Source organism: Gracilinanus agilis, chromosome 6 (assembly GCF_016433145.1).
Source record: "Gracilinanus agilis isolate LMUSP501 chromosome 6, AgileGrace, whole genome shotgun sequence".
Taxonomy (NCBI): Eukaryota; Metazoa; Chordata; class Mammalia; order Didelphimorphia; family Didelphidae; genus Gracilinanus; species Gracilinanus agilis.
Window position 1 is genome coordinate 272,018,395 of NC_058135.1, and position 15,111 is coordinate 272,033,505.

Here is a 15,111-nt window from a genome sequence, read left to right on the forward strand (position 1 = left end):
TCCTGAGAGGAAGCCCTCCTGAAGAGTGAGGTGAGAGCTTTCTTCTCTAGCTCTCCCTTAGCTCCTGTGTCAGCTCTGACATCTGCCAGTAGGTGGGGGGATTTAGCACGCCATCAGACTTCCAGGCAGTCTGGAACATTCAGCGTACAGATCAGTCTGAGCTCTTAGGCCAGCTGAGGAGTGAGGACTAACTTTGAAGCTTCTGGCGGGGCAGTGTAGACCAGGAGTAGGAAGAGCTCTTTTGTCAGCAGCCAGGACCAATAAACAGGCCTCTGTCCGTCTCAAAGACATCAGGGAGTGAAGCATGTTTGCATTCAAGTTCTCAAAAACTTTCCATTTTTCATTGCTTGTGTGTTGCCTAAAGTGACAGTTTCCTCCAAACTAAGTCTAAAAATTACCTCATCCTAAGAAGGAATTTCACGTCCTTCGCACCCAAGACATGGACCTGACTACCCACGGTGGGTTAGCACTGGAAACGTGGTGCCCTCCACATTTCTTTAGTGTGTGGAGAGGCACTGGGACTCGATTTGGAATGCTGTACCCCGGCCTGGATCTCCTGGGGTGGGGTGGGTTTCCATTCCACCCGTCTGACTGGCCTCTGACTCTCTCTGTCTTTCTCTCCTGCTTGCATTGCATCTGGGGTAGAGTTGTGGAACAAGCACCAGGAAGTGAAAAAACAAAAAGCTTTGGACAAACAGAGTAAGGAACAAACGCCCCCTCCCTGCCCCAAAGTCCCCCATACCTGCCAACTCCCCAGGCCCAGCTGGAGCAGGCTTACTGCGTCAACCCTATCCAAATTTGCTCTAGGGGATATTTGGAATAAGTGTGAGCAGGTAGGTGGTGTGTGGATTACAGGTATGAGGCCTGGAGACCCCTCCTCCCCCTCATAGCTAGAGTTCCTATCGAGTAAAACCTGGGAACCTGGTTCTCTGTGTCGTCAGGGAGAATGCTCGCTTGTTGAGTCCCTTGTTGGATGGCATCTCCCTCACCTACGAGAAGGCCTCTGGGCCCAGTTGGCAGAGATGGGTGCTGCCCCTCCTGTGTTGAGTCTGTAGCTGCACCTCCCTCCCTGGTGCCTTGCCTAGGGGTGCTTTCTTGCTTTCTGTCATTCTGTCCTTCCGCCATCCCATTGCCCAGGGTGGGAGGAAGAGGGAGTGTGGGCGGCCTTTGTCTTAGCTCTGGAGACGTGGAGGAGACTGAGAAATGTCCCAGTGAAACAGCTGCTGTTTCTTGTCTCCTTGGGCATTACCTTCTTAAGCCCCTTCAGACATTCGCTTGGGAGCCACTGGGTGACTTACCAGTTTGCCACCAGTGGAATTCAAGCTGTGAGTGCAGTGGTGTGTGGTTTCCACATTTGTTTGTGGGGCTTTTTGTGTCTGGGGCTGGCTTTCCAAGGGATGGCCCAGGGTGAGAAGAGGGTCACAGAGCCCCTTGGAGACAGGTTTGATGTTTCATTTGATTTGGAAGGCATCCAGGGGCCTGTGCATCCAGGAAAGTAGCCCATGGAAAGGTGATTGGGACTTGCTGAACAGTTCTGAAACCAGCCTATTCTGCTATCTCTGCCTCTTTTTCCCTGCTCCGTGCATCCTGAGTAACCAAATATTCTCCCCTTTTCCTCAGGGCCTGAAGGAATTAAACCTGTCTTTGACCTGGGTGAGACAGATGAGAAAAAGTCACAGATCAGTGCAGACAGTGGTGTGAGCCTGATGTCTGGTTCTCAGGTTCGTGATAGCCCTGTTGGGGGCTAGATCTAGGTTGCCATATCAGTCCTCTTATGTGACCTGTCCTAGGAGGGAGGGCAAAAGGAAATGAGCCCTTCTTAAGGGGACGGGGGTAGAACAAATAATTTGCTAAGCCTTGTCTTTTTTTCCTCTAATTTCAGAGAAGTGACCTGGAATCCACTAGTATAGGCCCAGCAGTTATGATCCGAAGCACAAGCCAGGATTCTGAAGTTAGCACTGTGGTAGGGGAACACCACACTGGCATCTTGGGTGTAGGCAATAGAGGAAGGCTCGCTTTCCTTTAGAGACTCTCCCTAGTTTCAGATCAACAGGATTTCTACTCTGGTCCTGCCTGTGCATGGAAAGGTCTGTCTGGCTTGGGACCAGACCTTGAGACCCCCTCACTCGGGATTTTATAAATAACAAAGTACCCCTTGGGAGCCCTTAATACTTTGGAGTGACTGCAGAGAGTTCCTGCAACTAAGAAATTCTTGGTTCCTTGTTAGAGGATTTTTTGGCCTTGGAGCATATCTCTTACTGCTTGTTTCTCTCCCAGGTGAGTAACAGTTCTGGAGAGACACTGGGAGCGGACAGTGACCTGAGCAGCAATGCAGGTGATGGACCAGGTGGAGAGGGCAGTGCCCACTTGGCAGGACTTCGTGGCACTGTGTCTGACAGCGAAATTGAGACCAATTCTGCCTCAGGCGCCATCTTTGTAAGCTTTCTTTTCTGTCCAGGAAAGACCATTTTTTTGTCCAGAAGGGAAAAATCAAAACATGAGGAAGGAAGAGCCAGAGCCAGGCCTGTGGATATCTTTGATATAATTAAGAGTTGATTTTATTTGTTGTTTTTTTAAACCCTTAACTTCTGTGTATTGGCTCCTTGGTGGAAAAGTGGTAAGGTTGGGCAATGGGGGTCAAGTGACTTGCCCAGGGTCACACAGCTGGGAAGTGTCTGAGGCCAGATTTGAACCTAGGACCTCCCATCTCTAGGCCTGACTCTCAATCCACTGAGCTATCCAGCTGCCCCCCAAGAGTTGATTTTAATGAGAATTTTCTTCAGGCTTTTTTTCCCCCCCTCACAGAATCATATGAATTCATTATCTGGGTTTTTTAGAGCAGAGGTTTTAAATGTATGTCCAGCAATAGTGCCAGATGTGGCCTGAAACAGATTAAAATATAATTGGGAAATATTTAACAAAATAAATCAAAACATCATAAAATATAGCTAAGATCATATTTTAAAACTAAGTCAGATGTGGCTCACAGGGTTCCTTTTGTATGGATCAGTGGGCCCTGTTTCTATCCGAATTTGATGCCACTGATATGGAACGTTCTCTTCCTTCTCTTGAACACTTAGCCCAATTTGAGAAGAGTTTATTCACTCATGTAATAATAATAATAATAATAATAATAATAATAATAATAATGTCAATGTCTGAAACACTCAAAGCAACTGCCCTAATATCAGGGCAGTGGCATGTGATCTCTTAGGTCTAGTCAGTAGTAATAACAAGGTCAGAACTGAATTGGTCTACACTATTGCAGAGTATTACTCACTCAACAAGCATTTATTAACTTACTGTGTGCCTTGTACTGTTCTGAGCTTTGGGGGGGACAAAGAAAAGGCCAAAAGGGGGCCCTGCCCTCAAAGATTTATTCTACCAAAGGAGGGAACATATAAAGTAGAAAATGAAAAGTAGAATGGAAGGTAATTCTTAGAGACGGAGCTGACCACTGAGGGAAAAAGAAAGCCTTCTGGAGGAGGCGATGCCCAACTTTGCCAAGGAAGCCAGAGATTCTAAGAGCCAGAGTTTAGGAAGGAAAGTATTCCAGGCATGAGATGCTGCTTGCAAAGTTACTGGGATGGAGGATGCAGTGTTATGTGTGAGGAACAGCAAAAAGGCCAGTATGATGAGCTCAAGCACTGTCCAGAGGAGAGAGGAATCTAAAAAGAATGGAAAGATGGGAAGAGTTTTAAATGTCAAACAAGATTTTGATCGAGGAGGTAGTAGGAGCCATTGGAGATTACTTAAAAGGAAAGTGACATGGGCAGACCTATACTTTCAGAAAAATCTCTCTGAGGGGCAGCGAGGTGGCTCAGGGGATAGAGAACCAGGCCAGGAGATGAGAAGTCCTGAATTCAAATCCATCTCACACACTTCCTATTGTATAAACCTGGGCAAGTCACTTAACCCTAGTTGCCTAGCCCTTACCATTCTTCTGCCTTGGAACTGATACTTAGTATTGATTCTAAGACAGAAGGTGAGGGTTTAAAAAGAAAAGAGGAGAGAATCTCGGGCAGATATATGGCAGATAGATTGGAATGGGGAGAGACTTGAAGCAGTGAGACTAGTTAGAAGATTATTGCAGTGGTCCAGATAAAAAGGGTCTGAACAAGTTCTGCGTGTATGTGGGAGATGTTTTAGACACTGAAATGGAAAGACTTGGCGATTGATTGGCCATATGGGTGAACAAAACAGAGAAGTCGAGGATGACACCAGGGTTGTGAGCCTGGATGACTGGAAGGATGGTGGTGCCCTCTACAGTAACAGGGAAGTTCAGATGAGGGGAGGTGTTTTGGGAAAACATGTTGAATTTGAGATGCTCATAGGACATTCATTTTGAAATGTCCAACAGGTAAATCAATGACATAGGACTGGAACTCAGAAGAGAGTGTAGGCCTAGATGGGTAGATCTGGGATTCATCTGCAGAGAAATGATCATGGAACCCATGGGGCGCTGATGAGATCTTCAAGTGAGGAAGAATAGAGAGAAAAGAGTAGTTTAGGATAGGCCTTGTTGGGGATAGGGGTGTGGGGGACAACACTCACAGTTCATAAACATGATATGGAAGAAAATCAGCAAAAGAGGCCGAAAAGGAGTGGTCAGACAGGTAGGAAGAGATCTAAGAGAGCTGAGTTTAGAAAAGCCAGAGAAGAGAGAATGTTAAGGAGAAGAAGGTGATCCATAGTGTCAAATCCTGTAGCAAGGGCAAGAGGGAGGAGGATTAAGAAGAGGCCATTAGGGTCAGCATTTAAAAGATTGGGAGTAATTTTGGGTAGAACAGTTTCAACTAAATGATGTCAGAAAGCAGAATGCAAAAAGTTTAGAGGAAGTGAAGCTCTGCTGTGTTCCAGTCACTCTGCTATGTGTGAGGAATATAGGAAAAGGCAAAAACAACGATTTCAAGTATCAATGTTAAGGCAGAAGAGTAGCAGTAAAGGCTGGGTGATGGGGGTTAAGTGACTTTCCCAGGATCACAAAGCTAGAAAGTATCTGAGGTCAGATTTGAACCCAGGATCTCTAGTTTCTAGGCCTGGCACTCTATAAGGAGTTTACGTTTTAATGGAGGACACAACATGCAATGATGCCCATACAAGATAAATACAGAGTAAATAGGAGGAAATTTCAGAGGGAAGGTACCAGCGGTATGGGTGATGGGGAAAGCTTTTTCAGGTGGGCTTTGCACTGTGTCTTAAAGGAAGGCAATAGGTACAGGCGAGGAAGGAGGCACAAAGAATAAAGAGATGGAGTGTCCTGTACAAGGAACCACAAGAAAGTTAGTATTGCCTGATCACAGAATACATGGAGGGACGGTAAAGTGTAAGAATGAATGCAGGAAGAAGCCAAGTTGTGAAGGGTTTTAAATGCAAAACTGAATTTAATATTTGATTTTGGAGGAAATAGGGAGCCACTGGAGCCAAAGGAGTAGGTAAGTGAAACAGTCATTTTAAAGTGTCTTAGAAAGATCTCTGGTGGCTGAATAGAGAATGTGAGACTGAGGCAGGCAGTGGAGCCAGCAGGCTGGTTCACTAGTCTAGGGGTAAGGCAATGAGAAGCCATGTTAGCCAGAGCAGAGTAGAGTTGGGTATCCAGGAGAGACATTGGGAAGGTAGAACCAACAAATGACAAAAGATGGGATTTATGGGATGAATCCAGATGAGTCCAGAATGACACCAAAATCATAAGCCCAAATGACTAGGAGAGAAGAGGGGAGAGTTTTGGGAAAATGGTAATCACTTCTGTTTTAGACATATGGAGTTTGAGATGCTTGTGGTTATCCATAAAAAGTGCTGGGTGTAGAAGGAGAGTCTGTGAGCCAGGCACAAAACTCATTGATGAAGGAGGCAGAATGTGGAGGTCGGTAGGTAAACAGCTACCAAAATGGAATTTGAGGATCACTTGTTTCATTATTTCTGCCAGTTCGTTGAGATAGATCATTGTCAATATTCTCTTTGACAGGTAAAGGTGTAAAGCCTTGGAAAGCAAAGGGGGCTTGCCTTTGGCCCCACATAAAGACACGAGCCCGGTTGGAGTTTAATTGATTTTTCTAGTGCCTGTCGAGGCCATACTGCCTTTTCCACGCATAGTGTCTCCTTTAGTAGCAAGGTTATTGAATTTAATGCTCCAGTACATTGCCATTTTGTCAGTCAGAAATGGGAACAGGAGATCGCTAGGGGAGCCTCACGCTTTGGTGACTCTTGGTCTGTGGGGAGGCTAACACATGACATTTAAATGAAATCAATTATTAATAGTGGTGATCATTTCCACTTGCAGGGCCTTCTGTTCTATGTTCTGCTAATAAAAGAAGATGCCATTACCCTGCAGCTGAGGCTGGGGAATAGACTTGCGAGCCAACAGAATTATACAAATGGATGGGGCTTGCCCTTCCCTGAATCTAATCTAACTGGTTTTACTGAGCATTTCATATCCTCCCATGACTCGTATGTGAAGAGTAGAATTTAGCTAGTGTGGCATCGTAAGACAAATGGCGTATCCAGCAATCTAGCAAGAACCCTGAAGGATTTTTGGCTATTTCTGTCATTGCACCTGGCATGAAATTCTTCCTTGCTGGGGGGCAGGTAGACATCAGCTATTTGTGAGGTTGGCTTATTGAGAACAATTGCCAAACCTTTCAAAGAGTTGATCTTAACTGGAGATCAGTAATACCGATTATTTAGGAAACAAATCACGAGGCTGGGAACCCAGAGACAGGGTCTTGAGGAGTAGCTTGTCATTGGTTTGCAGCATTACCTTAGGTAAATTGCTTTTTCTCTGTCTCCCTCAGTTTCATTCCTCCCCTTTCTCTAATTGAATATTGTGGGAAGGAATAGGATGATATTCCTGCTAATGCTATAGGAAACTGATCTGGCTTTTCCTTGAGTCAGGTATTCCTTCAAAGGTACTCCTCTGAAGAATAATGAGAAGGAACAGATGAACTGAAACTTTCAGTGATGTAAAATGATAGTAATGGGAACTAGCATGGTCAAACTGGTCTGGTTAGACCCAAGAGAGAGCAGGGAAGAAGCAGTTACTGGGCCATTTAGAGGAATGGACCTACTGATGGGTCTGACTGCTTCTGTCTGTGGGTTTCTTTGTGAGCCCACATCGGGGACAGCCGATCTCCATTCTCCCCTCTGCAGGGCAAAGCCCACAGTCTGAAGCCGGGTACAAAGGAGAAAGTAGTGGGCAGCCCCGTTCGTCCTTTTGAAGACGTGAGCCAGCGTGTCTACCTCTATGAGGGTCTCCTAGGTGAGTGGAGGCAGACTTGCCCTGGGAAGCCCAGGCTCAGACAGGCCCACCAGGGCCGCGGGCGATGAGGTCCGTGTTCTGTTGGGCACCGAGGTCATCCGAATGGATCAGTTCTCTGGGAACTGGTACGGCTGCTCGAGTCTGAGCTGACCTTGGGTGACGTGCAGTGTTGGCGTATTTGAAGGCACACAGCATGCTGGGGCAGGAAGGAATGAGCCGTGAGCGGTCCTGGATGAGCCTGCTAGATTTTGGTGCTCACCAACATCCTGTCTCTCTCTCTTTTCCTGTATTCCCTCCTTTGCTGCCATGTCCCTTCCTGCTGCTAACTTGGTAGGAAGGGACAAAGGATCCATGTGGGACCAGTTAGAGGATGCAGCTATGGAGACCTTCTCTATGAGTAACTGCCTTCCCTCGTGTGCTGGGTCTTTTCCCCCTCCCTGGTGGGGGTGGGGGCTGGCCTCGTTTAGAGGCGGCTGGGGCAGGTGGCAGCCATGCCATGAATTTGGGGCAGAGTCCTGCGTCCCTTTCTCCCTTGGGGTTCGAGATGCTCCCGTCACCGTGGAGAATGCTCCTTCCGGTGGCCGAGGAGCCATACCAAGCGGCCTCTCTGGTATTCAGGTAAAGAACGTTCTACCCTGTGGGACCAGATGCAGTTCTGGGAAGATGCCTTCCTTGATGCTGTGATGTTGGAGAGAGAAGGGATGGGCATGGACCAGGGACCTCAGGAAATGATCGACAGGTACAGAACCTCAGTCTGGACCACCCAGACTCAGATTCTTCTTGCTTCCTGCCCTGGTGCGAGGCTCTGCTCTTCTCTCAGGCTGACCCATCTCTTGTCTGGGCAGGTACCTGTCCCTGGGAGAACATGACCGGAAGCGCCTGGAGGATGACGAAGATCGATTGCTGGCCACGCTTTTGAACAACCTCATCTCTTACATGCTTCTGATGAAGGTAATGAAGGTCACAGAATCTGGACCACTTAAGCTTTGTTCCTTTTTTAAACCCTCATCTTCTGTCTTAGAATCGATACTAATATCGATGCCCGGGCAGAAGAGAGCGGTAAGGGCTAGGCACTCTGGGTGAAGTGACCTGCCCAGGTACACACAGCCAGGAAGTGTCTGAGGCCACACTGGAAGCCAGGTCCTCTAGATGCTAGGTCTGACACTATTCACTGAGCACCTGTCTGCCACTGGTGTTGTTACTCTTGCTCCTAGGAGGGCCAGGCCTATTCCAGGCCACTGTAGACTCTGTCCCCTGAGGCAGATCATCTGCCTGCAGCCATCCTCTGAAGCCAAGTACAAAGGCCTGCCATGGGAGAGTGGGCAGCCCTGAAAGTGGGGAGCGCTCTTCTTCAGTATCTCGGCCAGCTGGCCCAAGTCCAGAGAACGCCAGGGCGCTCAGGGACACCAGCTTCTCAGTGAAAGCGTTCTGACTAGGGAATGCTACATGGCTCAGGAGATGCAGAGCCAGGCCTGGAGATGGCAGGTCCTGGGTTCAGATTTGGTCCCAGATACTTCCTAGCTGTGTGACTCTGGGCAAGGCATTTAATCCCCGTTGCCTAGTCCTTACTGCTCTTCTGCCTTAGAATCACTACTTAGAATCAATTCTAAGATGGGGTAAGGTTTAAAAAAAAAAAAGAAGAAAAAGTAAGTGTTTCTGCCTCAGTTCTGTGGCCTTCTCAGAGCCCTCTTCAAGCTTCCTTTGCTCTGGCAGAAGCAGAATGCTGTTCCCCAGAGTGGGCTTGGGCTCTGCTCTTCTCTTGGTTGCAGGGATGTAGCCTCTCACTGTGGGTCCTTCCCTTTCCCCTCCAGAGGAGTGGACGGGTGGTTTGTTGGGACTGACCTCTCCTAACAAGGCCCTCCTTTGGCTCCCTAGGTAAACAAGAATGACATTCGGAAGAAGGTGAGACGCCTGATGGGGAAGTCTCATATTGGGCTTGTGTACAGCCAGCAGATAAACGAAGTGTTAGACCAGTTGGCCAGCCTGGTGAGTACACGCTGTGTAATCCCATAGGCCTTTCTTTACGATCCTCATCCTCTTATATCTGAGGAAGGCAGATAGCCCTGCTCTGAGGCCCTTAGGGAGGAGGAGCCTGGGGAGCTGGGCTTCTTGACCTTTTCTGTGTCCTGGACCCTTCTGGGGAAGCCTAGGAAGGAGCCCCTTCTTGGAATAAGATTTTTAAATGAAGAAGATTACAAAGGAAATCATCCAAATTGAAATACAGAGATGAGAATATTGAAAAAACAAGTTTGTGGGCTCCAGGTTAAGAAAGCCTTCCTCTTGGCATGTTCCCCTGTGGAGATCCAGGCAACCCCATTGGGTCCAGGGGCATTAGTTTGTTCTGATCTGGGGCACAACCAGAAGACCTTAGCCCAAGAGCAGAATTTTTTGTTTTTTTGTTTTTTGTTTGTTTGTAAAACCTTTACCTTCTGCCTTTGAATCAATACTGTGTATTGGTTCTAAGACAGAAGAGCGGTAAGAGCTAGACAATGGGGGTTAAGTGACTCGCCCAGGGTCACACAGCTGGGAGGTGTCTGAGGCCAGATTTGAACCCAGGACCTCCTGTCTCTAGGTATGGCTCTCAATCCACTGAGTTACCCAGCTGCCCACTAAGAGCAGAGGTCTTAAAAAATATCTTGTCCGATGGCAGAAACTCTTCTCTTTGAGATACCCCTTCAGGAGTCCCAGTAGGTCAGATGGAAGCTTGCAGTGAGATTGTGCTGAAGAGGGGCTGTTCTTGGCTCCAATACTGGCCAGAGTCCTCTTTAACTGGGCCTGAGGACTGCCCCTAAAAGAAATCTCTTCTGCTAGAATGGACGGGACCTGGCTCTCCAGCCAAGTGGCAGCCGTCACATCAAGAAACAGACGTTCGTGGTGCACGCGGGGACGGACACCAGTGGGGATATCTTCTTCATGGAGGTGGGTGCAGGCCTGAAACACAGAGAATAACTGGAACTCTTCCAGCCAGGAAGCCAGGGGCCTTTGTTCATGTTGTCCAAGGATGCAGGAGGCTTGAGCTAGAAAGCTGCTCTTCCAGAATTCCCTGCCTGCTGGCCTAACGAGCCGCGTCCAGGGAACCAGAGATCTCTTATCATAGATTGGTTTCTCTTTGCTTAGGGATTTCAGGAGTCCATGATAGCTCCCCCCGAATTGCACTGGATTCAAATAAGTGATAAAAGCATTCCAGTTTGGCTCATTCAACTTGATTTTCGTGACTGTCGGAAGAGACCGAATAGAGGGGGCCTGGCCTGAAAAAGAGATGCCAGCTCTGGACTGATGGGGATAGAGGAGGGCTTGGCAGGTTGGGGATGGACTGTAGCTGCTGTACGGTTGCTCAGTGGGTATCCCCAGGGGATGCGAGCTAGCTCAGTGTGGGCTTGGAGGCACTTCCCCGTGACCCGGCTGCTAGGAAGCCCATTGCTCCAGCTGGGCTAAGAGCTCAAAGTGGCCTCCCTACCCACCCCGAGCCCCGAGTCATGCTCCTGGGAGCAGCCTCTCTGCAAGTGGGCCTCCCCAGGAAGGGTCTCCCACATGGCTGTGCCCTTTGCTCGTTAGCCGCTGGCCATGCTGACGGGGCCAGAGCCTGCTAGCTGTGGTGGGCAGCGGCAGGTGCCCCCTCCCATCCCCTGAGCTTTATGCACACAATTGTACTGGCAGCTTTTGAGCAACGAGCCACGCCAGGTTCTCTGAGCATCCGTCTGGCCTCGCTGGGCCTTGGATCACTGCTCTTTAACCCACTAGGGAGTGTGGGACGGGCTAGTCCTTCCCATTTCCCAGGCTGGGAAGAGAATTTGGGAACTTCCAATTCCCATTTAGCTGTCTTGTGGATCTCCACAGGGTTCTTGGGATCCCCCATGTGTTCTCTTGAATATTAAAGCTTTTTGCCAGGCCACGGGGGTCCTTGGTTTAGAGCAACTTCACAGCCCCACTGAGGAGAAAACGCACCTGATGGTTAAGGGCGTTAGCGTAGAGACAAGGATGAGGCCCCCCTCGTGTCCTCGGCGCTCACGGATTTCCCAGAGCGGGGCGCCTTCCCAAACGCTCGGGGGCTTGATGCCGGGCCTGTTCTTCCCGCCGGCGGCTCAGGAGGACGGGACGTCTGCGCGCTCCGGGTCTCCCTTTCCCCGTAGACTGAGCTACGGGATGGGGCACCCCGGGCAGGAGACAGGCCCGTGGGGGTCCTCGAGCGGCTGCGCCCTTCCCCGCAGGTGTGCGACGACTGCGTGGTCCTCCGCAGCAGCATCGGGACGGTGTCCGAGCGCTGGTGGTACGAGAAGCTCATCAACATGACCTACTGCCCCAAGACCAAGGTGCTGTGTCTGTGGAGACGCAACGGGCCCGAGACTCAGCTCAACAAGTTCTATACCAAGAAGGTGCTGGCTGTTGGCAGGGTGTGGGGAGCCCCGTCCCGGGGTGCCAGGCGTGGGGGCCCGGGCCGAGGCCCCCTAACCTCCTCCTCGTGTGCCCCCGCAGTGTCGGGAGCTGTACTACTGTGTGAAGGACAGCATGGAGCGTGCCGCGGCTCGACAGCACAGCGCCAAGCCGGGTGAGCGCCGGGCCGGGCCAGGCCGAGGCGGGGCCTTTGGGGGTGTCGGAAGTCCGACAAGGGCTCCGCGGGGCCTGACCGCCTCCTTCCTCGATACAGGTCCGGAGCTGGGCGGTGAGTTCCCAGTGCAGGACATGAGGACGGGCGAGGGTGGCTTGCTTCAGGTTACGCTGGAGGGGATCAACCTTAAGTTCATGCATAGCCAGGTAGGTTGGCAGGAGCGGCAGGAGGCCTTGAATGCAGGGAAGAGAGAGGCACAGGGGGCAGCTGGCCGTGGGCAGCCAGGGGAGCAGGCAGCGGGCTGGGGAAGAGCGTGAGGCCGGGCTGGGCTCCCGAGGGCAGTGTGAGGGGGAGCGTCTCCCTCGACCCCTCTTGGCTCCGTGGCTCCTGGCCTTTTCTTTTGCTTGGTGCTGGTCTGTCCGTGAGCGTGTGAAGCTCGTGTCTGTCCTCTCTGCCGTGGTGGGTTCTCGCCTCCCCTCCTCCCTCTCCCTTAACCATCCCTGACTCCACAGGCCGTCCGTCCGCCCGTCCGTCCGTCGGGATGCAGTGGCCCGCCGTGCGCCTCCCCCTCTAGTGCCTGGACTTCTTCCTCTTGGTCTTTTAACACAGTCTTATTTTCCTTCGAGGCCATTTCCTTAAGCTGATTGCATTCTGCAGCCGCCTCATCCTGGGGCCCTGCAGCTGTCTCTTCAGCCAGGTGTCTCCCGTCCCTCCTTGTGGAGCCTTTCTCTGGGCCCCGGGGCCGTGGGGGACCCTGTGCCACCCCCGCCGGCCGGGGTGGGCAAGGAATGCCAGGGGACGCCACTCCCGAGTTCAGGGGGACCCTCTGGGCAGCACTGCCCAGCCAGTCTGGCAGCCTCTTTCCATCGTGGGATTTGGGGGGACCCGCCTGGGAGCAGAGCGCTTCTCTACCCCCATGGAGGCTGCAGAGCATTCTGGGAGAGAGCGCCTGGCTTCGGGGCCCCCCTGTTCCTCTTCCAGCCGGCGTTCCGGCTGCTCTGTCCTGCTTACGGCTCCTCTCATCCCCGTTAGGCCCCGCTATTGGGCTCGTTCCCAAGGGCTGTGGAGCCCTGACTTCTGTCCGTCCAGCTTCCTTTCCTCTCCCACATGGGGACCAGTCAGCTGAAGCTGGAGGCAGCTCAGGAAGCTGCACCCCCAGAGCCCTTTCCGACCCATCGCAGGCCAAGAGGAGTCTTCCGCCCCACCCGTACCAGCCCTCTGCGCCGGAGGAGGATGCGTGGTGGGCTGGGGGCCTTCGGGGGCCCAACGAGGGGCACGGGTGGCACAGCCCAGCCAGCAGAGGGGCCGCAGGGCCGGGGGTGGCCAATCAAACTAACGCCTTCATTTCTCTCCCATGCTTTCTCCTCCGGCCAGGAGCGGAAGGTACACGTCCTTTCTGCTGTCTTCTTCGCTTCTTAGCCTTTTGAGTTGTGTGTATGGATCCTCCTGTCCCCCTTTGGGGAAATGTCTTCCCTGTGTGCGGGGGGGCTGCCGCTGGGAGGCTGGGCTCTCGGGGCAGGCCTGGAGCCGGGGGCCTGACGCCGGCTCCCCCTCCCTCTCTTGCAGGTTTTCATAGAGCTGAATCACATTAAAAAGTGCAATACAGTTCGAGGCGTCTTTGTCCTGGAGGAATTTGGTAATTACAACTCTTTTGCTCTTAGGTCTGGACTCACATGGCAGTAACTCAAACCTCTGAGCGCTCGAGGAGGGGCTGGCGGGCAGGTGCGGGGACTGAGGGACAGTCAGAGCCCAGAGAGAGGAGGTCAGGGGGTGAGCCCCGCCGGACAGAGGCAGGGACAGATCCTAGAGAAGCAGCGCAAGGAAGAGAAGGCGAGGCCCGAGGGCGCTTCTCCCAGCCTCCTCTGCCTGCCTGCCTGCCTGCCTTGAGCAGAAGTTCTGGCTACAGGCCGGTGCCTACAGGTCGTGCCACCCGGACCCTCCTGGAGCCCTCCTGGCCTGCGGCTCTGCCCGCCCGCCTTGCTCTCAGTTTCCAGGCTGAGAAAGGTGTGTTCTAGAGGGGGCCCCAGGGAGCCGTGGAGCCTAGGTGGAGTGTGTAAGGAAGAGGAGAGAGCCTGCGGCAGAGGGAAGAAGCGAGCAGGGCTTCCCAGGACAGGCGTGAGGGCAGCACTAGGGAGTAGGGAGCTGTCACCCCGGGCTTTGAGTTCCTGCTCTGTGTGTGCTTCACTCTCTTGTGCCCCTTCATCGCTGCTATGAAAACCTTCGTTCTCCGGCAGGTAAAGTGATCTCAGCTCGTGCTGGCCCGGCCCCTTGCCTCAGGCCCTGCCCAGGGCAGGGGGCTCCCTGCAGGCACATTTGCTGACTCTTTCTTCTCTCCCTTTCTCTCCCCCCACCTCTGTACCCCCAAACCTCCCTCTTCCCTGTGCTGGCTCCTTGGTTCTGTGAGTGTTCTCCCTCCTCTCCAGTTTGGGAGAAGGGCTCAGGGCGGCTTCTTCTCCCTCCGGGGCCCTCCCCGGGCCAGGACTAGGCGTGGGCAGCTCTCGCTGCTCCTCTCCCTGTCGCTGGCGCCAGGGGATGCTCCTCTGCTCCTGGGCCCACGGGCCCTGCTGGAGGTGCCCGGGCGGCCCAGCTCCCGGTGGCCCTGCGTGGGGGGAGCAGGGACCATTCTCGGCCTTGCGTTCTGGGCTGCGGTCATGTGTGTATTTTGCCTGTCGCTCCCTCCCCCCCACTACGTGGGTGCTGCGCTCGCCTGTGCCCTCCGCTTGGTGTCTGCTCCAGAGCCCTCTGACGCTCTCCCTCACACGGGCAGGCCTGGCTCACTCCCACCGCTGGGGGAGGAAACCATTCCAAGCTGGTGGGTTTAGCATCGCCTCTGTTCTTACTCTTCTTCCGGCCCTGGGGGGCTCTCGTGTAGGGGTCTGGGGGAGAGGGGCAAAGAAGGGACCCCGGCTCAGACGCCCACGGCCGAACGTGCCCCCCCCAGACCCCGGCTCCATGGCCGCCCCCACAGCAGCTGCGGCACCCGAAGCCCTGGCACTGCCCGCATCCCGGCCTGGGGGCCCGACACAGCCCCCCTGAGGGGCCCCGAGGGGGGGGAACGCCAGCCCCCAGGGCTGCTGTCCCCAAGCTGGAGCTCTCGGTTTTGAACTCTCTGTTTTGTCTCTTGCCCGCCCGGTTTTAGTTCCTGAAACTAAAGAAGTGGTGAGCCACAAGTACAAGACGCCCATGGTGAGTGCCCGGCCTCCCTGCCCGCCAGGCTGCTGCTGGGGTCCTTCAGGCAGGAGGGGGGTGGGCCCCCACGGAACCCCGGCTAGGAGCAGGAAGCATGAGCGAGCCGGAAGGAGAGGCCACT

General features: G+C 52.8%; 1 protein-coding gene across 34 annotated transcripts in view; it reads left to right on the forward strand.

Moving 5' to 3' along the window:
- The window catches only part of MADD (MAP kinase activating death domain), a 36,404-nt gene that overhangs the window by 20,323 nt on the left and 970 nt on the right, over nt 1-15,111 (forward strand). For 6 of the 34 annotated variants that reach the window (XM_044681069.1, XM_044681074.1, XM_044681082.1 and 3 more), the window contains 16 exons: nt 646-699; nt 1,621-1,721; nt 1,883-1,951; nt 2,278-2,436; nt 7,147-7,255; nt 7,590-7,652; nt 7,874-7,994; nt 8,101-8,206; nt 9,131-9,241; nt 10,067-10,174; nt 11,464-11,628; nt 11,729-11,801; nt 11,901-12,007; nt 13,176-13,184; nt 13,368-13,437; nt 14,941-14,987. In XM_044681069.1, coding sequence (XP_044537004.1) covers nt 646-699; nt 1,621-1,721; nt 1,883-1,951; nt 2,278-2,436; nt 7,147-7,255; nt 7,590-7,652; nt 7,874-7,994; nt 8,101-8,206; nt 9,131-9,241; nt 10,067-10,174; nt 11,464-11,628; nt 11,729-11,801; nt 11,901-12,007; nt 13,176-13,184; nt 13,368-13,437; nt 14,941-14,987 — 1,472 coding nt within the window. Of the gene's footprint in view, nt 1-645; nt 700-1,620; nt 1,722-1,882; nt 1,964-2,277; nt 2,437-7,146; nt 7,256-7,589; nt 7,653-7,873; nt 7,995-8,100; nt 8,207-9,130; nt 9,242-10,066; nt 10,175-11,463; nt 11,629-11,728; nt 11,802-11,900; nt 12,008-13,175; nt 13,185-13,367; nt 13,438-14,940; nt 14,988-15,111 lie in introns of all 34 variants that reach the window. The other 28 variants (XM_044681071.1, XM_044681075.1, XM_044681087.1 and 25 more) reach the window with 12 other exon arrangements.